Below are 25,143 nucleotides of genomic sequence, written 5' to 3' on the forward strand. Positions count from 1 at the left end.
GACCACAGCTTACAAAGTAAATACATATAAGAAAGACAAGCAGTTAGAGGTGCTACCAAAATTAGAAAATGAAGCAGATACAGACACTAAGTCTTCTGAAAAGAAAGGTTCTGAGGTTAGATTTAAATGCACTCAGGGTACGTGACTGATATCACTGGGAATACAAATTGAGAGCTCTGGGGTGCAGCTAGAGAAGACCCTGTCACCCACAGAATGTAGATGTTCTTGAGGACAGCTAGAAGACCAGAGTCAGACGGACAAAGGTGGGGGAGTAGACAGATAATAAGCCATATACTGTAGGTACAGAATGAGGATGAGGAATTTGAAGTTGACTCGAAACCTGATAGGTAACCAGTGCAAGGACTTGAAAACAGGTGTAATGCATCCCTGATAGGATTCTCGCTGTCATATTCTGAACATATTGAAGATTGCTTAGTGTGGATTTAATTTCCCCAGTGAACAGGATGTGCATTTATTAATTCTAGGAAAAAAAAGCCTTTCTTAATTTCTCTAGTTCTTAGTTTCTCTAGTTCCCTTTAAAATAAACTATTATCCCACAATGCAGAGTATTAAATGGCCATTATTTAAATATGATATTTGTGATTTAAAGAAATTAACACAAGCAGCTTTTGGGGATTTAAGTGTTGGCTGAGTTATTGCAGGATAAAAGACTAGAGAAGTTGGTAAGAAGAAGATAATTTTGGGAAAGCTAAGGAATACACTGATAACAAGAACACTTCCTAATGGGGTTAGGCATACTTTTGATGAAGATGATGAAGTTAACAGACTGTATGTTTACATAGATACTGAAATGAGGATTGTATTTTAGATTTTGTGCAGTTACTAGTATTGAACTGTGTGTTGGATGCACATGAATTGAAGGAATGGGCAAACATAGCTGATGCTGATCCACAGAGACAGCATATTAAGATGTTTATAATTAGAGGTAATTTGTTTAAATAACTAGGTATGGATACTGATGTGCAAGAGAGGTGAAAAGGCCAGCACTATAAAATATTTTATTCTCAGTGAGATTTTGCCATTTCATAGTGGGTTTCTAACACTGTGTATAGTTCCATCTATTTCTAATCTCTTTATCCAGTACAGAGGATTTGGAGCCTATCCCAGTAAGCAACAGACACAAGGCAGAATACACCCTGGACATAGCGCCAGTCCATCACAGGACAGACAGACACAAACACACACACACCAGGGCCAGTTTTCCCATAAACCAATTAACTTACCAGTATGTTTTGGAGTGCGAGAGGGAGTCATATCACACATATGGAGAAAAACCATGTAACCCAGAGAGAACATGCAAACCCCACAAACACAGGATGGCAGGAATTGAATCTAGGACCCCAGTGCTCCAAGATAGCAATGCTAACCACTTTGCCACCATTATAAATGGATGGATATCTTAGTTATCTTTCTAGTTCACAGGTTTGCATGCATAATTTAATTTTGAAAGGCGCTGAGACATCAGGTACTACTGTTGTATTTATGAAAAAGAAACAAAACAAAAAGCATACTAACAACTGTGCCATCCTACTCTTTAGTTAATACATTTTATTATTTATAAACAGTTAACATTGTTAGCAAAATATTTTGAATTATATTTAACCCTATTTCTTCTTTAGTTTTGTATTTAACTTATTATATGATAGTCAGATTTAATGTATATTTGAACAATGAAAATATATTTTTACAAGATGCGGGGGAAAGTGCAACAACTTATTACAGTGCTAAATTTAATATTGATTGCTAATAGTTTATCCTAACACCTAACTTTCTTAATTAGGTGTAATTAAAACAGTGAACTAAGTGTAACATACCATTCAGAAATACAATCGAGAATAGTTTTGTGGTGTTTGTATGGATGAAACGTTTCTAAAATGTATAACGTAACAAAATTAAAGACGATTAAATTCTGTAATCTTTCCAATTGTAATGTCATTAGACAGAACAAGAAGTTTCTGCTTTGTCTAAGGATGGTATCAAAAAGTAGTCTAGGTGGTGAGAAAGCTGTGCTTAATGATAATTAAGTGACTTAAAAGTAAAAAGAGCTGCTTCATATTGCTTGATTAATTTTAAAAACTAAGTTATAAATGCAGACGCTATCGCTGCCATAAGCGCTTCAGGCAGTAGAACGTTCGATCTGTACTGCTGAGCTCCGCGCCTCCTCCCTCTCTCGGTGCCGCGCCCCTCTCTGACGGAGCGCAGTGGGCGGTACGCTATTTTCAGAGCCTCTGATTGGAAAAAAAAGACCTGCTGATGAGTTTCACACAACAGGAAGAGAAAAGAATGGGATTTTTTCTCTTCGAAACGTGTGTTGTCTTTATGAAATTCGTGTATTTTAAACGTTTAATTAAGAAGTAAAAACTTTACAGCGTACACAGAGATTCTGAGCTGATCACGAGGAAGAAAAATCACCCATTTTTCGCGCATAAAAAGTGGTTTTTAACTCTCGAAACCCATTTTTATAGGTTTTAAAGTCGTGCAATGTCTAAGTTGAGCAGGAACACATCATTATATCTCATTTTTTATTTCTTTTTAAAAAAATTTAAAAATTGTTTGCCCAGCCTACTTCTAGTACAACTTTCCTTTAAAAAACTCTCTGTTCCAGCTACACCAGCTCTTTCTTAGACATTTGTTAATAATTGATCTTCCAATATTAGGTTTTCAATATTATAATTTATTGTTCTAAAAACATCTGTAGCATGGCAATATAAGGAAGGATTACACAATTGGCTGTCAGTGTTTTGAGATTTTGACAAAGCTTTATAGAATTAAAAGATCTTCATTCTATCCGCATATAATTTTATGTTTGGCTTGGAGATATTGCATAGCATAAAAAGATTTCATTGCTGTGACATGCAATTCCTAAAAGCAGCATCGAGAGCACAAAGTTACCCGAGGGGGGGTTTAAGTGAGCCATTTCCTATTCTTACAGCACATCTTTTTTCACCCAAATTCCAATTACAGTGTTGGCAGAAGCAGTTATTGTAGTGTATTTTACAGTTTTATATTAACAGAGTTTGTGTATGTTATTTTTCTGCAGGAGTGTTTCTGAGCAGAAACTAATGATATTGTCAGAACTGCCATTTTAACTTTGTTTTTTTTTCCCACAGTTTTTTACTTGACAGACTTCTGCAGTATGAACATGTGGATGATGACTCTTCAGGTAGTTTATCTCCCAGTCATTCTAGCTCATTGTATGTATCTGTCTCACTTTGGTTTTATTGGCTACAGTCTAGATTAAGTCTGGATTAGCTAGACTTTTCTAAATTAACATAAGCTCTTATTTCATAGAAAAATTACATGACTGATAATTGCCACTCTTAAAGTTCATTCCAATACTTGTGAAGCACTAAGTTAACATAAACCATAATAAGCATGTAATGTCCAGCCATTCAGAATGTGCACGGGATAATGCAGTACTTTGGTGTGCACGTGCTGCATTTTACCACACCTTTTAAAAATACTCAGTTGTGGGACTGCACTACTTTGTAAAAATAGCAGTGAAAGCTAAATGTGGCATGTAGAAGCATGGGCTGTCACTAGAAAACACCTGGTTTTGAATACTGGTCAATACTGAGCAACAACCTTTTTCCAATTATAGAATTTAAGTTGTATACTGACTTTTATTCATTTTTTTTAACTGTATAGTATTTTAAATATTGAATTAATTAAAAAAGAGTAACATTACTCTTTAACAAAACAAACAAAACAACATTACTCAGTTCAATATAGGAAAATAGTTCATTATTCTAGTGTGTCTTCTTGTGAAACAATGTGCTTCTCTCAGGCTTACATCTGCATTGAGATGATCCATAATTTGCCATAATGTCAATTTCAGCAATGAGTAATCAGGATAATTTAACTTTAAATTTTGATTATGAAAAATGTATTTCACACTTACTGTACTGTAGTGGCTTCAAAACCCTAAGATATCATACTGTATATACAGTATATTTACACGTTATATAATCACATTGCAGTTCATTGCCGTGTATGCTACTGTTTCAGTGTATCTATGAATCATGGGATTCGCATGTGTGGAACATCGGGAGATTAGACCCTGCAGGTCTTGATTACACTACGAATGAGTCCCTGAGGCATACTGTCCAAGTTTCAAAATTATAAAAAAAAATATAAAACTGTTGAGCCCTTTCCCCTAGTGCAAGTTGATCATATGCTAGCTGGCTCCCTTCTTCCCGTGCCCTGTCCGAGCATTCTGGAGATGGTCTGGATATTACGTTATTATTAATATTAATATTTGATATGTACAATTATCAGAAAGGTAAATATAGTTTGCATAGTATTTTATTGTTCGAGAATCGCAAATATGTTAGTCATTGTATTAACAGATACAGCAGATATTCACACCTGAAAACACTAGATTTTTTATTATACTTGGAGTGTGAAGATTGAGTGAGCACCGTGGGTGCACAGTGAGATAGTTAATTTTAGTAAATATGTTGACAAATGTCTGGATTTTTAGTTTCAGGAGGCAAAATAAAATTGTATCCAGCTCTGAATTAGCTACATGGCATTGCCCCCGTGAAGTTTTCGGGAAAGGGGGTTAGTGCATAGCGTTGCTCACAGAGTAGTGCCTGTAGTGTTTGTTTTAATATAACATTTTTTTAACATTTGTAATCTCTGTTTTTGCAAATACATTTTGCATAGTTATTTAGTTTGTGTCTGCTTGTTAGCTGGTGGGCAAAAGGTGAAAATCCTTCCACAGGGAGGGTATCTTTAAAGTGGAGAAGATAGCACCAAAATTCTTTCGGCTCTGTATGTTGCCTAAGCCATTCCTCTTTGGCATTTTGGCTGTCTGACTTGTCCCCATTTTTAACCATTCTGAATTGCAGCAGGTGAGAGATATTACGGCGAGAGAAAAAAGTGAATCCTAGCTACAATACATTTATATATTTTTGTGGTAAGAGGAAGCAATACATCAGGATTTACTGCGAGAAATTAGTGTAAGATTTATAGATGAAATCTGAGCCTAAATATAGACTTAAAATCTCGACAAACAGAGGAATGTTGGAAATGTGTATTTTTTCTGGAGCAGAAATACAAATAGACAATAAATGCTTTTTGACATCTCAAATCAGTTTTGATTAAGGTCACCAAAATTAACGAGAAAAACTTTCAGAGAGCAACTGCTTTTTGTTTACATAGAATAAGTAATTAAGAATTTGAGCTATCTAATTTCTTATGTGTTAAAACAGTAACATTTCACCTGCAGAAGATTGCACCAGAGTCAGCACTAGCTCTGCTTGCCATAGATGTTCAGTTGCTGAATTAAGGGTGAATTAAGCCATATCAAGTGCAATTCAGTGATCAGTAATAACAGCTTAAAATGTGCATAGATTATTGTACAAATTCTGGAAATTTCACATTTAAAGAGCTCTGAAGGACAAGTAACAAAAGAGAGAGAAAACGTAAGCTTTTCAAGTTTTAGAAATGGAGTAGGTGTTAATTTAAAATGAGCAGGTAGGAAAAAAAGAGGAATGCAGGAACACTTGCAAAAGCTTAGAAATACAAAAAAAATCACAGAAAGCTGTTAAAAAAGAACATATGGACATAATAAATGTTTCCATAGATACTCAAATGAGATTAAACATATTTTAATTGTATTTTAATCGAAAAGCATTAAACGTAAATGTATTTTAGATTTTGGTTAGTTGCTAGCATGGAACTGTTTGTTGGATGTACATAAATAGAAGGAATGGGCAAACATACAGTAGCTGATGTTGATCTGCGGACCCAGCATTAAAGGATGTTCGTATTTAGAGGCAATTTATTTAAATGACAAACTAGCTGTGGATACTGATGTGCCCAAGAGGTGGAAAGGAGGTTTCCCTAAGCCAGCACATTAAAATTTAGCTTAAGTGAGTAACTGCTGCCATCTCATAGTGGGTTATTTTCTAATCTCTTTATCCAGTACAGGGGAGCTCCCTGGACATAACACCTGTCCATCACAGGGTAGACATGCAGACACATTTACACCAGGGCCAATTTGTCCAGAAGCCAATAAACCTACTAGTATGTTTGGACTGTGAGAGGAATTCAGATCACCTGAGAAAACCCAGTGAACCCAGAGAGAATATGCGAAGTACACAAATATAGTACCCCACAAATTGAGCCTAGGGCCCCAGCACTGTAAGATAGCAATGTTAACCTCTGTGCTACCATTAGAGATGGAAAGATAGATAGTCATCTATGTAGTTTAAAGATTTTCATGCAAAATTTAATTTTGAAATCCACTGAGACAGCTGGTGCTACTTTTATATTTCTGAAAAAAAAGATACAAAAAGCTTGCTAACCTCTGTGCCATCCTATTCTTTAGGTAATACATTTAATATATATAAACAGGTACATTATTATCAATTGTTGATTAGTTAGTAAAGTATGTTAAATTATTTTTGGCAGCCTTTTTAAATTTTATTGTTTTATATTTAACTTATTTTCTGATTTAACAAAGCCTTTTTGAACAGTCTTGTAAATTAATATTTTTACAAGATGTGGAAGTGCAACAATTATTACACGACGGGAGACAAGAAGGCACTGCTAAAGAAATGTAATATTATTGATCACTAATAGTTTATGCTAACACCTGACAATCTTATAATTATTGAACTAAGTGTGACATAACATTCAGAAATACAAAAAATAGTTTGTGGCATTTGTATAGATGAAACTTATCTAAAATGTATCAAATATTAAAAACAATTAAAATGTATAAACTTTCCACGTGTAATGTAATTAAGAAGTACAATAAACTCCTGCTTTGTTTAACGATGGTTTGAAAAATAAAATGTTTAATGATAATTAAAAGACTTGAAGTTAAAAGAAACGATTTATGTTGCTTGTTGCTAAATTTTAAAGGCATGCGCGCTTACACGCTCCAGGGTTCTCTGACAGAGCTCTGTGGGCGGTGTGCTATTTTCTTAGTGACCTGCTGATCTGCTTCACACCATGGGAAGACATGAGAATGTGATTTTTTCTGTACAAAATGCGTGTTGCATTTTAAAAATGAAAGTGTTTAAAACCTTTAAACAAAAAGTAAATAAAACTTGGAGTTACACAAAGATCCGTAGCTGATCACGTGGAAGTAAAATAAACCATTTTTCTCGTATAAAAAGTGGTTTTTAATTATCTAAACCCGTTTTTGTAGCTGTTAAAGCTACGTTACGTCATTGTTTCTTATTTTTGATTTTCTTTAAAAAAATCAGTTCTCCATTGTGCCGTATAGTATTATGTTACGTTTTTGAAAATATTTTTGAGAGACTTCAGAATGCTTTGACCGATGCATAAAAAATGTAGCATAATTCGTACTGTCATGAAAAAGCAATTATTCTGCTTTATATGGTCAGACATTTAGAAAAAATACATTTGTTTCCATCCATTTTCTAATCTCTGTATCCAGTACAGGGGAGCTTGAGCCTATCCCAGCAAGCAACAGGCTCAAAGCAGTTGAATAGTAATTCTTTGTAATAACTCCCTTACACCTTGGGATCCACTCTATTCAAATGAAGGTTTCTAAAAATTCAACCAGGTACTAGATTTTACAAATTGCAGCCTTTAAAATGCATGAGGTTTGAAGGCTCTGTGTCATTTGTTCACAAAGTTGTTGACATCTGAAACATCATGTCTCAAAAATAGGTGTTTTCATAAGAAAGTGAAGGTTATGAAAACTGGAGAAAACCAATGACCCTGAACAAAATACAAGAAGTTTGAAATTATGATTTATTATTAATAAATTCATATTGTTAATAATGATCAGATACTTTATTATAGTTCAGTTTCAGTGACCTTATGGTTTATGATCTCGATTATGATTATAATATATATGATTTAGTTTTAAGGCTTGTTGTAAAAGCTTGTGTTAAATTGCCCCATGGGATGAATCAATTATTTTTAATTGAATTGTATTAAAAAATACTGGTTGAACTGGTTTTTACTCCCACTTTTGACAGTATTCATGTTTGCTCATTCATGTTTTTAATATTATTAAACAGTGAACATGCTGTGATATATTGACATAATAAAATGTCAATATAGTGTACATAATATTTACTATTTTATTTTTTAAAAAGGAGTCTTTGTTAGACGAAGCTTGCCCTATGCAGGAATCGAACCCAGGCCTACAGTAGGAAAACCAGTCACTTGGAAACATAGCTGAAACAGACAGGTCAAAGTGTATCCAAAGTAATCACAAGTGAATGAGTCACATAAATTGATGCAAATGTTTACAAAGAAAGTGGAACACAGTCATACTACCAACTATATAAATTATATTTAGGTTCTTAAATGAATATTGTTATTAATTTCTTTAGTTACGCAATTCCACATAATATTTCCTATTATTAAATAGATTCTAGAAAGTGCATCTTTTTACTGAAATAACGGCAGCAAGTATTCATATAAAAAGCTAAAACATTATACCTTTAAAAAGTATATCAACTTAAAAAAGGTAGAGCAAGCACGTCAAAACTTTTTCAAAATAAGTACAGTAAGTGATCGAATTAAAGACTGTGATGCATGAAATGTTTCATAAGAAGGTGGAATACTGTTGTGTATTTTTTTAAAAATTTTAGGTACCAAACCAGCCATATAGAGAATGTATAATATATTTATATTCCTAACTTAACATTGTTTATGACCTTCAGAGACATTATGCTCCTGTTATTCAGCTACCAAATGTTCCCTTTAGTTTTAAAATTCCATATTAATATTACATATTAAGCTGATTTAAACACGCACAGGAGAGAAATTAAATGAAGCAATTCACTAACATCTAATGCACCACAAGTGCCACCTGTTGATCATCTTTGGCCAATGAATGACGTGCCGCTGTAACCTGCAGCCCCATTCATGTGTTATGGGGTTTTACCACACATTTTGAATGGCTACATCTGGTGCTGTCACATGCTACATGGTGCTGGGTCTGTGCAGAGCAGAAAATATAGAGCCATTGAAATTTAAACAGTTTAATGTGTAAACTCTTTCAGTTTCTTAGAAAAAAGTAATGACTTCTAATGACCATTTTTCTCAATTAAACAAAAGCAGTAGTTTTGAACCTCTTTATTTCGAAGAAGAAAAGGTTTGGGGTAATTGTCTGTCAGATGTCTCAGGTTTGTCAGGTATTTGTTGTTGTAAAGAGTTTATTTATAAAATATTTTATGCCTGTTTTGATTTAAAACCCACAACTACCCCATTGAATCTTGTGCAGATCAGCTACTGTATGTGACATTTTAATCTGCTTTTTCAGATTTCCTTAGATTTACAGATCAGCCAATCTCTGTGGAAGAAATCTATAACAGCTATGGGATAGTTGCTCTCACTTGTCTTCCAATGAAAAGTATGGAGAGAATAGCGATTCGTGTGTGTAGCACATTGGGAGACAAGAAAGCACTGCTTAAGAAATTCTGATTGGGAGAAAGAAGTATTTTTCCTCATTTTCCTCGTTCCTCAATTTTTTTTTCCTCATTGCAGTATTTAGTGTGATTTAACAATAGTACATTGGAACATACAAACTATCCCACAAATAAATAAAAATGCATGTTCAATTTATTGTAATCCCACAAACCACATCACACAACACACATGTATAATTGCAATATTAGGCGATAAACAGTAGAACCACAATTCACCATTATTTTAACAATTACAACAGATACAAATCTTAACACGAATCTGAAACCTTTTAAAACAGAAGCTATTAACCCTACTTCACACCAGCATGTCTTGATCAAGGTGTGCCCAGCTGGTGCTTTGTTTTTGTTTGCTCCTTAATGTCTCTCATTTTGTCCATTTGCACCATGATGTAACTCTTCCTCACAGACCATCTTGCTCATCTATGGAACCTAATCAACCTCACGCTAGCAGCTACTGACTAACCCATATTCTACCAGTCTTCCCTACGATTTTGACTTTTCAATTAATATTTGCTGGCACCTCCACCATGTGCCCCCAGACTGCATCTTACACTCATAACTCACAATTACTTACAATTAATTGTAATTACAATTACTAGAAAATCACCCCTCAGCATTTTTAGCCTCTGGCAGCGTTAAACATCCTAATCAGAGTATTCACTTCTTTATATACCAGAACGTCATTAGCATAAAGTGTTACCTTATGCTCCGTTCTTTTCAAAAACATCCCCTTTATGACCTGCTCCTACCTAATTGCTTGGGCAAGAGGTTCAATGTATAGAGCAAATAAAAGGGGAGATAGTGGGCATCCCTGATGTGTGCCCCATTCTAAAGCAGTGTTGCCTGTGAGGTCACCATTTACCCATACTCTAGCTATGGGGTTTGTGCAGAGTTTTAAAACACTTAACTGACTCTTCTGTGAAACCAAACCTCTATGATACCTGAAATAAGTATTTACAATTCACAGAGTTAAAAGCTTTTTCTGTAACTAAGCTCACTAGAATTGTTCCAATTTGTTCTTTTTTGTATTCACAAGTGAAGCTTGTGAAGTGTTTATCTAATAAAATCCTAAGTTTGTCGTCCACTGATAAATCCAGTTTAACTGATTTCTGACACAAATGTCCACAATCTTTTAGATATAATTGTGGCATATAACTTATAGTCCACGTTTAAAATTGAAATTGGTCAGAACGACGAATAATTCTCTGTCTTTGTCCTCCTTGGGAATAACTGTGATTATTGTTTCTCACCATGAGGGAGGAGTCATTCCCTTTTTTAAAGGGTCCATTTGAAAGATGATAAGAGGGGAGATTTATTTTCTTAATGTCTTGTACCACTCTGATGGAAATTCATCACTACCTGGTGATTTATTATTTTTTAGATAACTTATTGCCTATCTAACTCATCTTGTTTAATTCTAAGCTGAGTGTGGGACAGAGTAGTAAGTGTAGCCCCTCTCTAAAGGATGAGAGTCCTGCCACACATCTGTTACTCCTAAATCCTTAAATGTTTTCTTCAGCAGTCCAGTGTGTGAAGTCTGATTTCTCTTGGGGTTAGTTGAATCCAATTTATGATAATTAAGTACCATGTTGAAATCCCCACCACAAATAAGTGTTCCCTGAGTTTCAGAAGCCTGAATGTCAGAGAGTATCTTTATGAAATCCCTATTACTTCCAGGGTGTGCATAAACATTAAAGTTATGCTCCAATCTCCCCTGAGCTAATATTTATTTTTATTCTTAATTTCTTTTAAGGGATCAAAGTTCATAGAGTTAGGTATTAAAATAGATAAGTCTCCCAGTGGATTTGCATCTTGGCTGGATATGGTGTATGGAAGCGGATGTTATTAGCTTTAAGAATCTTTTTGATCTCTTTGAGCTTTGTGATCACCTCTGTTGAGTAGTCAAGGAGTTGAGTAGTTTCTAAAAGAAACCACCTTGTTCTTAAAAGTAATTTCTTTAGCCCATGCCGTCTTCAGGATGAGTTCTTTCGTGCTGTATTGTTGAAAATGATAAGGGATCTGTGTGCTCTTTGAATCTGTAAATCAGTGCCCTCTTGCAAGGAGAGCTTCTTCTTCTGAAAGTTTTCTATGAAACTGTACATCGAGGTTCCCTTCGAGTCTTCTTTGATACAATAGATGCGAATGTTGTCGAGATCTCCCCTCTAGGTCAGTCAGTTTGGCCTAGTTTTTTTTCTGTTGCGCAGGATATAGAGCATGCCGTCCTTCAGGTCAACATTCACTGTTTCAAGCTCCTGAATACATTTCAGGAGCCGTGTTCATCGTCATATGTTCTCACTTTGGGAGATTTTTGTGCTTTTTGTTTCGGTAGACCTTTCTTGGACTTTGCCCCACTTATACTTGGATTGTAAAATTGTTTACATTTTTTTTAAATAGTTGAATTTTGTGGGGTTTTACTCTCAATGACTGGGAGCTATGCCATCATCTGTTTTACTGCATCACCGGACGTCCCCAGAGTATTCACTTCAATTCTAAAGTTCTGTCCATTAATGATTTATCATTCCAAGCACTCTTATTACCTTGATTGCCTGCTTTCTTCAAATTGATAAAAATAAGCTTGAAAAAAAACAGGCATATCATATTATATACTCTCTGTATTCATTACTTCTGTGGGTGATGTGGGATTTCAGTTTACTATAACACAAATCAGAAATTGTTACTGTAGATTGCGAGGGAATAAGTGACGACTTTTAGGAACCAATAACAGTCTTACAAATTATAAACATACAAAATACACATTATTGATATTAAACCAAAACATGCATATCAAACAACAAACATAATAGACTATCCCTGTGAAAAGGCTGGCTGTAATACAGATGGCTGATCATTTACTCACAGATTACAAATTTTAATAATTTTACAGTTAAAATACACATTGACTATAACATGTTAGCTTCAGTTTAAGCCCTAAATCAGTTGTCTACTGTCTGTATTTCCAGAGATATTACAAAATGTAGAATTTTCCTCTGGAGGCCTGTAAGAAGCAGTTTGTGCATAGTTTGGTTCACTTCCACAGCCATGCATCTTGAAAGTCCTGATTTGGTCTGCTTACAGTCACATGCGTGAAAAGGTCATATAATCAGTTCAGTTGTAGAAATATGAGGAGCCAGTGAGTTAACCCCAAAAAATGAGCTGGTTTACAGTTGTTAAAAGCACAACATCACAAGTTAGTGATCGGTCGAGATGCTATCAAGTATAGTTCTGTTACCCACTCTTCAGATCCCAGTTGGTGCATCTTCCTTTAGGTAATGATTAGTGACATTGGAACTGTAATTTTAGGAAAAAAGGAGACTACAGACTTGATTGAGCCCATCTGTGCTATACACTGTGCTATAGTTGCAAGAAAAGGTTTGTGAACTCTTTGGAATAACCTGGATTTCTGCATTAATTACTTATAAAAATGTGGTCTGATCTTCAACTAAGTCACAATAATAGACCAACACAGTCTGCTTAAACTAATAACGCACATACAAGTGTACTTCTTCTCAATATTGAACACATCGTTAAACATTCACAGTCTAGGTTGGAGAAAGTATGTGAACCTCTAGGCTAATGACTTCTCCAAAAGCTAATTGGAGTCAGGTGTTCCAATCAATGAGATGAGATTGGAGGTGCCCTGCCATATAAAAAAGGCACAGTTTCACCGTCGATTAATTTATTTTGTTAACAGGATTTAATAACTGAGAAATTATCATAATAAACTTTATTTTATATAGCACCTTTAAAGGTAGCTTCTCAAAGCGCTTTACAGAATGACAACAGCAACAGCAACAATTAAACAACAATTAGATGGTGGTAATCTAATTACCCCTCTGCTACAGTAGGAGCAGAGGGGTAAAGAATGGAACCAGTTAAGTAACGGCTCTTCTAAAGAAGAAGGTTCTGAGTCTGGATTCGAAGGAGTTTAGAGAAGGTGAGTCTCTGATATCTGTGGGGAGAGAGTTCCAGAGATTGGGGGCATAAAAAGTAGAAGGTCCTGTCACCCCTAAAGATGTAGATGGGCTTGGGGGACAGTTAGGAGACCAGAATTAGAGGAGTGAAGGTTTCAAGATGGGGTGTAGAGCAATAATAGATCAGACAGGTACTGAGGTGCCAAGCCATGCAGAGCTTTATAGGTGAGCATGGGGATTTTGAAGTTGACATGAAACTTGACAGAAAGCCAGTGCAAGAATTCCAGGATAGGAGTAATGTGATCACTTGCACTAGACCTGGTCAGGATTCTGGCTGCCAAATTGTGGACATACTGGAGTTTGTTCAATGTGGATTTAGATACCCTAGCGAGTAGAGCATTACAGTAGTCAATTCAGGAGAAGACAAAAGGGTCAATTTCAGCCACAGGTAAAGATGACATAGGGCATAGTATATAGTATATAGCCTGAATCAAATATCACCCCAAAGCTTTTCAATTGAGACTAAAGCTCAAATACAGAACCATCCACAGACAGGGTTACAGGACTGGCTTTACGAAGTTGATGGGGGGTGCCAATAAGCAAATACTTCAGTCTTGTCGCAGTTACGATGAAGGAAATTTTGAGTCATCCAAGTTTTTATGTCAGAGATGCAATTAGAATAGAGACAGCCACGTCAGGTTTCAAGTGTCAAGAAAGACAAAGTGAAAGCGATAATTAAATCAAATCAAATGCACAGCAATACAGCATGCAGCAGTAGTTGTTGGCAATGAAATGTCTTTCCTGCGAGCTCACAAAAATCCCATCACAAAAATCACAAAAATAAGGTTACGAAAACAATGTTACATTATAATAGATAATAATGTAATAGAAATTGAATAACACTCAATATGAATAGAGCAGCTACATATGCAGCCATTCAAAGTGCGCGGCACAGACATGTACCGCGGGTAATTGACTACGTCCTCGCGCATCGTGACACGCAATGTTGCAGTATGTGATTGGTTGACCGACAGGGGGGCTCGTGGTGCGTTGGTCTGTCGTAGAAAGATTTAAATGTCTTTACTGTACCCGTTTTAGTATTGAATATTTATATGGAATTTTACTGAAGGATAAAGTAGTAGTAGCTGAGCATAAAAAGAATAGGAGCATAACGCGTGTGAAGGCCATAAACTATATTAATTTTGGAACATAAACATACAGTATTACAGTATATGGCTGGTCTCGGTACTTTAAAGAAAAAATACACACCAGTATTCTATTTCTCCCTAATCACTTTAAGCATCGAAGTCTTAAACATGTGAAATAGCGTGTATAAAAAGAAATTAATAACGATAGAATTATATTCATGTACTGCAACACAGTAGTACACGCTGTACAATGTCTGTTGATTCTGTATGTGTAGGGCTGTTTCACCTCTCCTTATGTGACCTTGCGGGTAGTACTGTGGTCTACGTTCCCGACTTCTGAACTACAGGTTGGGTGTTCAAATCCAGCCGGCGTCACGACTTTTCTTTTAACAAACATTTCTTTAAAAAAATAAAATAGCAATATTATGGACAACTAACTGACTTTTTATATTTCTAAATATCACAACATGTTTGAATTTAAGTCATTTTTAAAAACAATGAATAGTCACCTTCTTTCCTTCTGACAACGGTCCCTGCTTCTGCTTCCTGCTTCTATCGTGTGTGTGTGTCTGGGGGGGGATCCCCTTAGATCTCCCTTCAGATTTAAAAGGTTATTAATCATATCATCGTTGTCGCATCTTTGCTGCCTGGGTAAACTATCACAAAGCTTTAGAGAACTTAACATTTCTATTATCAACAAATTGTAAATACTACGTTTACATTGGCATTATTAATTTTTCACTTGAGTGTATGGAGGATTGTCAGCTGTCGCTGAGAGCAGACCCCCACCTCTTAGGCTGCACAAACCGTCTTTTAAATTTTTATACAGAAATGGAGGCTGTACAGTATGCGTTACAGTATAAACATTTATATTGATTTAAATCGCAAATGCGTGTTTAATTATATGTATTTTTTGATTCACAATCAGACAAATGCAACATAAATCGTTATCTTTGTCTTATAAGTATCTTAAACTTTCAGCATAGCTTTCTCCCCGTTTAGATTTATTTTTCTTGGGATTTTGGGATCAAATGTGGAAAGATTAGATTGTAATCGTTTTTATTTTTTAAATACATTTTAGAAAAGTGTAATCTATACTAAAAAGCTGTATTTATTTAATACCACTTGATACTTATATTAATGGAGTTTAGTTGATACTGTTTAAACTTTTATTTTAAATTATATTACAGCATTGTACACATGCTTAAAAGAGAAGAGAGAAAACGCAAGCCTTCTTCAGGTGTGAGGGTTTCTGCTCAGAATGAAACGATAAAGATTTAAGATAAGTGCTTAATGCCATTTTTTTGACCACGCACGAATATTCTTATGTCCATATCTTCGCAAGGGAATCAGTGCGAGTTGTAATACTAATTAAATGACCGCGGCCACTTTGTACCCCCTCTGACAGCAGGATCTCCTATTCTTAGCTCAGCAGCTCATTGCAATATAGGGTGTTTTTTTACACAGTGACACATCGTCGCGTTGTGAATCTGTTTTTGTTTACAAAGAAAGTGGAATACAGTGATACTACCTGCTATATCCTTACATATGTTTAGATATTTAGACCCGGTGCGGCACCGAGAGAGGGAGGAGGCGCGGAACTCAGCAGTACAGAACGAACGTTCTGCTGCCTGGAGCGCTTAATGGCACCAATCTCGTCTATATGCAATATGAAGCATCTCTTTTTACTTTTAAGTCCCTTAATTATCATTAAGCACAGCTTTCTCACCACGTAGACTACTTTTTGATACCATCCTTAGACAAAGCAGAAACTTGTTACTTTCTAATGACATTACAAGTGGAAAGATTACAGATTTTAATCGTCTTTCATTTTATTACGTTATACATTTTAGAAATGTTTCATCTATACAAAACACCACAAAACTATTCTTGATTGTATTTCTGAATGTTATGTTACACTTAGTTCACTGTTTTAAATACATCTAATTAAGAAAGTTAGGTGTTAGCATAAACTATTAGTAATCAATAATATTAAATTTAGCACTGTAATGGGTTGTTGCACTTTCCCCCGCATCTTGTAAAAATATATTTTCATTGTTCAAATATACATTAAATCTGACTATCATATAATAAGTTAAATACAAAACTAAAGAAAAAATAGGGTAAAATGTAATTCAAAATATTTTGCTAACAATGTTAACTGTTTATAAATAATAAAATGTATTAACTAAGGAGTAGGATGGCACAGTTAGTATGCTTTTTGTTTTGTTTCTTTTTCATAAATATAACAGTAGTACCTGATGTCTCAGTGGCTTTCAAAATTAAATTATGCATGCTAACCTGTGAACTAGAAAGATAACCATCCATTTCTAATGGTGGCGAAGTGGTTAGCATTGCTATCTTGCAGCACTGGGGTCCTAGGTTCAATTCCTGCCGGCCTGTGTGTGTGGGGTTTGCATGTTCTCTCTGGGTTACATGGTTTTTCTCCATACTGTATGTGTGATATGAGATCCTCTCACACTCCAAAACATACTGGTAAGTTAATTGGTTTATGGGAAAACTGGCCCTGGTGTGTTGTTTGTGTCTCTCTGTCCTGTGATGGACTGGCGCTATGGGATAGGCTCCAAATCCTCTGTACTGCATAAAGAGATTAGAAAATGGATGGAAGTAAAGGCACTGTGTGGATGGAACTATACACAGTGTTAAAAACCCACTATGAAATGGCAGCATCTCACTGAGAATAAAATGTTATAGTGCTGGCTTAAGGAAACAGCCTTTCCACCTCTCTTGCACATCAGTATCCTTACCTATTTATTTAAACAAATTGCCTCTAATTATAAACATCTTAATATGCTGGCTCTGTGGATCAGCATCAGCTATGTTTGCCCATTCCTTCAATTCATGTGCATCCAACACACAGTTCAATGTTAGAAACTACACAAAATCTAAAATACAATCCTCATTTCAGTATCTATGTAAACATACAGTCTGTTAACTTCATCACCTTCATCAAAAGTATGCCTAACCCCATTAGGAAGTGTTCTTGTTATCAGTGTATTTATCAACTTTCCCAAAATTATCTTTTTCTTACCAACATCTCTAGTCTTTTATCCTGCAATAACTCAGCCAACACTTAAATGCCCAAAAGCTGCTTGTGTTAATTTCTTAAAATCACAAATATCATATTTAAATACTGGCCATGTAATACTGCATTGTGGCCATGTAATATGCATTGTGGAATAATAGTTTATTTTAAAGGGAACTAGAAAAACTAGGAACTAGAGAAATCAAGAAAGGCTTTTTTTCTAGAATTAATAAATGCTCATCCTGTTCACTGGGGAAATTAAATTCACACTGAGCAATCTTCAATATGTTCAGAATATGACAGCGAGAATCCTAACAGGGATGCATTACACTTGTCTTCAAGTCCTTGCACTGGCTTCCTATCAGGTTTCAAGTCAACTTCAAAATACTCATCCTCATTCAGTACCTACTGTATATGGCTTATTATCTGTCTACTCCTCGTCTACTTGTCCGTCTGAGTCTGGTCTTCTAGCTGTCCTCAAGAACATCTATATTCTGTGGGTGACAGGACCTTCTCTAGCTGCACCCCAGAGCTCTCAATTGTATCCCCAGTGATATCAGTCACGTACCCTGAGTGCATTTAAATCTAACCTCAAAACCTTTATTTTCAGAAGACTTAGTGTCTGTATCTGCTTCATTTTCTAATTTTGGTACCACCTCTAACTGCTTGTCTTTCTTATATGTATTTACTTTGTAATCTGTGGTCCTTTTAACTGTTTTTACATCTACTGTATTGCTTTGAGATGCCACCTTTAAAGGTGATATATAAAATAAAGTTTTTTATTATTGTTATAGAGAAACATGATCAGATTTTCCCTGGTTCAGAAAAAAAGATCTAAAGTATAATAGTTTGTCACTCTTCTCATTCCCTCATTGCTAAATGGCTTTTCATACTACTCTGATCAATCTAACTGCCTATTTTCTGTGCTTTATCCTGCTAGATTTGCAGTTATTCTGGAAATTTTCTTTTTGAAATAACTAATTTCAATATACCTTTTTTCACTGTTAACATCTTGCAGCAACTCTGCGACAAAATATACACTTAGCTCAATCTGACAGTTCATCCTGCTACCAACATTGAATAAAAAAAAATCTTAAGATTTCTATATTTCTGTCTTTATTTAGTGGTTTCATTAGTGACAAAGGCTAAACTTTCTTGGAAAAATATATTTTATGTGTTGAGGAAAAACTGACTTGCTTTATCAAAATATATTTACAAATCCTTTTACCTGGCAATCTACCTGAATGCCCAACTATCTGAGAAACCCTCCATGAAACCATGTTTGCTATTAATTCATTTAGGGCTCACTGACAGGATTGCTGTTTTTTATACATGCCAAAACATTTCGGTGCCGTCGTCTCCACTTTAAAGGTACCCCCGTGCTGGAAGAATTTGACCTCCGAACGTTTGCCCAGCGTACTAATATAGGCACATCCCGGAATTTTGACTTCACTGCGTAATGAAGAAATTGTAAAGACTACTTCTTAGTGTAGAAAAAAAAGCTTGGATTCCCATGGACAGTATCTTATACACATATCTCTTGAGGATCCGTGTGATATTTTGAGCTCTCGTTGAATGATAAGTGTCACAGTTTAAATTCATTGTTAGAAATTATGAAACGGTCTGTTAAAAGCAAGGGAGTTTTTATATCTGTTATAGTAAAAGAAAATGCCTGATGAACTAGGGATTGAACAGTTTTTCAGTGCTTGTACAATCGATGGAAATGTTCAAATAAATGTGCTAAAGAAATAAACAAAAAAGTAAGTTATTCCTTTATCATATTGGCTAGCTAATGTCCCGTCCTTGTTAGTTAGATCAACGAAATGCTGTGGTGGGTGTTACTTTTTGTCGATGAAGAAATAAAGTCTTTTCATTTAAAATGACGGTTGCAAATAGTGTGGACCAGCGTAATAATTTGAGTTTTACTGGTGGAGCTCATACAGCTGTGTCTGGATATCTTGGTCAAATATTCGGCTAGTGTGAATTGTCTCTTTAGGGTTCTGTAGCATTCCACACAGCTGGGCAGCTTGTTCCCCCCTCCCACTGAAGACTCGACCCCTTCTACTTTGAAAATACCTGTGAAACCGGTTTCATTCGTCACAGCCAACACTCCCGCAGAGAGTGATGAAAACCACATGTAAGACTTTGGTGCTTAAAATGTTTAGGGAGAAATGGAGTATTGGTGTGTATTATTTCTTTAAAATCCCAATAACAGCAACATACATAACATACAACATACAGCAACATTCACACCTGAAGAAGGCTCCACGGCCGAAACGTGTTCTCTTTCTTCTTTTTTTCAGCATGGAATAAACCTATTACTTGTTCCGTTTACATAATATGTTTATGTTCCTAAATTAATATTGTTTATGACCTTTATGACCTTCGTTATGCTCCTCTGCGTTTTATGCTTAGCTTCTAAAATTTCCCTTTAGTGGTAAAATTCCATATACTGTAAATATTCAATACTAAGTGGATTAAAATGTGATCAGTAAAGAGATTAAATGATTAAATCTTTTCACTCACGACCAATACACCACATTATCTTCCGTGTAGCATTAACATTGGAATGTTTTTTTTACAAGTGTAAATACATTTTAGCAAGTCATGTACCATAAAAGTATGGTAATTAAAAACCATTCATACTTTCGCTGGAGTTTAAATAAAGTCGATGTTTTCTCTTTTGGCTAGACTTGACTATTTAGCCATGAGATAAACAATAGATTGTCATTAGACAACCTTATGTTTAATAATCTTCCTTGTTATGCACAGTAAGAATAATAATGTAATGAGAATTAATTGAATCACAGAGTGCTCATACATTTTTGCTAGGAAGAAAACAGATAGGTGTTCTGAAAGGTCACATATAAACAGGTTTTCGATGGACAGAGTGATAGTATAACGATTTCAGGTTTGGATAGGATAGACCAAAAAACTCAGACTTGCGGAGTTAAAAGCTGCCTTTATTTTCTTCTCCGTCACCACGAGAGACACACGACGAGCCCTGCTAATAAAGCACCTTGAATTGAATTGAATTGAGAGAGAGAGAGGGGGGAAGGGCGAGAGAGAGGGGGGGAGGGCGAACGAGCGAGAGAGAGAGACAAACACCAGAACCAGGGAACTATTTACATATTAAAACTATTTCCCAAATTTAATATGTGCTTTTCTATATTTATTGTCAATTAATTGTCCATAATATTGCTATTCTGTTTTTTCGGAGAAATGTTTGTTAAAAGAAAAGTCGCGGCGAAGTCAGGAACATAGACCACAGTACCACAACCCTATATGTGAATAAAAAAACTACCACTTTTTATACACATGTTATTTCACATGTTAGTTAAAGACTTCGATGCTTAAAATGTTTAGGGAGAAATTGAATCCTGGTGTGTATTTTTTCTTTAAAGTACTGAGACCAGCCATATATTGTATGTTTATGTTCCAAAATTAATATCGTTTATGGGCTTCACACGCGTTACAGTATGCTCCTATTCTTTTTATGCTCAGCTACTAAGATTTCCCTTCAGTGGTAAAATTCCATATAAATATTCAATACTTTAACGGGCACAGTAAATACAGTACAGTTTGCATACAGTAATATGTTTATTTTCCTAAATCAATCTCTTTTATGAGCATGTGAAAGGCATGGTGAATCAGAGATTCTCAAAAATTGCTGTACTTTGCATGATGGGAAACAAATGTGTGATTGCGATATGCTGTGGTGTTACTTTTACAAAGACGGTCAATGAAAAAAGAACATAGACCAGGGCAATACTTTGAGTTTACAGCTTGTCCAAGGTCATTCATTATTAATACTATTAGTAATATCTTCGGTAAAGACTTTGATGCCGACAGCTTAAACGTGTGAGGTTGAGCTTTATTAGCTCCACCTTGAGGAAATTTCGGATACTATTATTTTACTTGCGGTACCATGTGGTATCATGCAGCACTATGCGAGAATTTACGGTATTAATACGGTAACTTGCGGTAAACTGCGTCAAGCGCACCGCAAAATAATGCGGTATCGCCCGCTTGTTTTGAATGGTTGCATCTGTATGTAGAGAGGTTGTTCTCCTTCCTGTACGCAGACTCTTCACCACCTGTGATCAGGTTGATGACTGTTGTATCATCCGCAAACTTAATGATGGAGTTTGAGTTATGTCTGGCGACACAGTCATGGGTAAATAAGGAGTAGAGGACAGGGCTAAGCACACAGCCTCGGGGGGCTCCAGTGTTTATAGTCAGGGTAGAGGATATGTTAGTGCCCACCTTCACCACCTGTGGACGTTCCGTTAAGCAGTCCGGGATCCAATTACAGAGGGAGGTGTTCAGTCCAAGGTCCTGGAGCTTGATGACCAGCTTTGAGGGCACAATGGTGGTTTTCTTAAAGCAGGAAGGAACTATAGACTGAGCTAGAGAGAGATTGAATATGTATGAGAAGACATCTGCTAACTGGTCTGCGCATGTAATCAGAACACGGCCAGGGATAGCATCAGGGCCAGGAGCCGTTAAAACTTTACACACATTCGCTCTGGATATGATCAGTGGGTTTCTGTCTTGGATTTCTGGAATCTTCCTGACTGTATCTGCGTTACTGACCTCAAACCAAGCATAGAATAAATTTAGTTCATCAGGAAGAGAGGCAGACTGTTGTGTGATATAGCTGGGTTGCGTTTTGTAGTCTGTAATGGTGCGTATACCACTCCACATGTTCCATGTGTTGCAGCCGTGATAATATGAGTCTAATTTTACTCTCTAGTTGTATTTAGCTATTTTGATAGCTTTCCTGAGGTTGTATCTGGATTTTTTGTGTTTATCCCTATCGCCAAAATCAAAAGCAGCTGTCCTAGCATGAATTTTGGCACGTATCTCGCTATTTACCCACAGTTTCTGATTTGGATATGTGCAAAACATATCTTCAATGCATTTACTGATGTAGCCAGTAACATAGTCTGTATACAGATTGATATTATTTCCGGCAGCTTCGCGGAAGATCTGCCAGTCAGTAGTAGCAAAACAGTGATTTAATATAAAATCCAATTTGTGGGCACAGTGGTAATGGCAGACATTTTGAGGACCATTGGCACAACATCAGTGCTCAAGGATTCATTTATTATATTGAGAACAACGGGGCAGAGAGAAGTAAAACAGGACTGAAATAAAGTGGTGGGGATGGGATCTAATATACAGGTGGTGGATTTCATATGTGAAACCAGTTTACCGAGGGATGCAGAGTCAAGAAGAGAGAAGTTGGAGCAGCGAGGAGGTGAGGAAATGATATGTGTTGTGGAGAGAATGTGATGCTGGATATTGTCAATCTTGGAGCTAAAGAAATCTAAGAATGTGTAGCAAAGTTGTGATGAGGCAGGTAATGTGGTGGGGCAGTTTGGCTTTAGCAGTCTGTTGATGGTGGAGATAAGGTGTCTAGGGTTGTGTTATGCTCATTTTCAATTATGTCAGAGAAGTTGGTGGATCTAGCAGATCCTATCGTATCCTTATATTCTTTCCAAGCCTGATGATGTACGTTTAGCCAGAAAGTCGCCACTAATGCTCAAGTGTCCAGGAGACTGCCTTCATAGATCACAGATGGTCAGTGTACCAGGGGTCAGAGTGAGAAAAAGAGATGGTGCGAGTTTTTAGAGGAGCAAAGGTGTCAAGGATAGATGAAAGAGATTATTATTAATTAATAATAAATTAATTATTTATTAATTATAATATTAAGCAAATGTATTTTGTCCTCTAGAGCAGGGGTTTTCAAAGTTTTTGACATGCCCCCCCCCCCCATTTGTCTAAGTTTGAACTTGCGCCCCCCCCCACCCCAAAACCCATTGAGAAAACGATGCGAACACCCTTGTTACACTTACACAATATAGTTGACATTATGTATACATACATGCATTTCAGCGCCTTTCATTAATTTGGTTAAACTGTTTCATGTTCGAGCTGTTGTTAACTTTAGCAGTAAGCCACTGGTCCATTTTTAAGTTTGTAATCGTGATATAATGGGAAGTCTCAATTCTGCTGTAGCCTTCACCACCAAGAATAGACAGCAGGTAGCCTGCTTAGCCAGGGACGTGAGCCAGATTGCAACACCGCCCTTTAGTGGATGAATATGAATTGCTATTAACGACTGAAACAACATGTTCGCTGCAGTTGTTTCATTCTTTTTCATATTACTTGTGTGTTTGCGCCTAAATGTTTCGTAATCTTGCGCCCCCCTTGACAGGTGCTCATGTTCCCCCGCGGGGGCACACCCAACAGGTTAAAAACCCCTGCTCTAGAAGTTTAGAGTTAGAGAAACAAGATAAGGAGGATAGAACAGAATTTGTAAACCTAGGCTGATCAATTGATCGCCAGTTGCGGAAATTTACAGAGCATGAGGGGGAAGTGTTAGAAACAGGTAATTCCTGATTGAAAAGAATAGCTAGTTCCCCTTTAATTCTAAGTGAAATAATTAGACACTTGACCCAACACTCCTAAAGAAAGTTAAAGTACATTCTTTTCATTTTGATTAGTATTTTTAAATTAATTGAATATGTTTAATATTATAACAATATATAGTACATATCAGTAATATAAATATTAAATACTAATATTGAATAATACAACTTTAATTTGTTCTTATGCTGCTCTTTTATTTCTAAATAACCAATACAGAAATATTCAATATTGATATTTGTGCCATTAATATCTGTATAATATGTTAAAAACAATTTAAGATTGCCAGTGAATTCATAAATGCTTATAATTTGTTTAGATTGATAAAGGGCAAATATCCACATTGTTATTATATTTTCTTTTTTTTTATTATATTAAATTGAGATTTTAATTTTCCATACAGTTTAAGGTTATTTTGTTGAACTTGGAAAAAAAACCTGCAGATTATGTCTGGGTGTACATATGAATAAAGAAGCCATCGTGGTAATCTTTTGTCAATGGTAATACTGAATCCACTGAGCTTCTTTAGATTCCTACAAGACAACCTCCTGCCACTGCACACACAGAAGGTTTGTAGGATTATTGTAGGATGATAATACTGACTGGAAGACAGTTGTTTAGGTAAATATTTAAAAACAAGTGTTTTTATTGTTTAAAACAATACAAATTATTGTAGGATAATCGTGCCATATGTCAGAAAACCGGAACCACTTGTGCTAGAATGGACAGGTTGAATCCAAATGATTCATTTTTGGACACTAACATGAATGTAATTGAATGTATCTGGGAGTATCTGGATCAAGAGATTAAAAAGTCAGTTGTCTCCATGTGACAGCTACTTTAAACAAAGGACTGTGTTAGTCCAAATATAATTTATTTGGATGTCTTCAAAAGACAAAGAACATTCTATGATATCTTAGTGCAGTGGTTCTCAAACGTTTTGGACCAAGTACCACCCCTAATCCAACCAAAGCAGCCAAGTACCACCTACAAGTCATCTTCTCATAGGAACCCCAGAAATTCTCAATGACCAACATGAGCGCGCGTGCACTTACACTCACACATACATATAATAAATATTATAATAATAAACTTTATTTGATATAGCGCCTTTAAAGGTGGCTTCTCAAAGTGTTTTACAGAAAAAAAAACAT

The 25,143-nt window shown here is 35.8% G+C and overlaps 1 protein-coding gene across 5 annotated transcripts in view; it reads left to right on the top strand.

Moving 5' to 3' along the window:
• ino80e (INO80 complex subunit E) overlaps positions 1–25,143 on the top strand; it is a 48,458-nt gene that overhangs the window by 13,522 nt on the left and 9,793 nt on the right. For all 5 annotated transcript variants that reach the window (XM_006638080.3, XM_069197347.1, XM_069197348.1 and 2 more), the window contains one exon: positions 3,132–3,184. In XM_006638080.3, the coding sequence (XP_006638143.1) occupies positions 3,132–3,184 (53 nt within the window). The remainder of the gene's footprint in view (positions 1–3,131; positions 3,185–25,143) is intronic.

Source organism: Lepisosteus oculatus, chromosome 13 (assembly GCF_040954835.1).
Source record: "Lepisosteus oculatus isolate fLepOcu1 chromosome 13, fLepOcu1.hap2, whole genome shotgun sequence".
In the NCBI taxonomy this organism is placed as follows: Eukaryota; Metazoa; Chordata; class Actinopteri; order Semionotiformes; family Lepisosteidae; genus Lepisosteus; species Lepisosteus oculatus.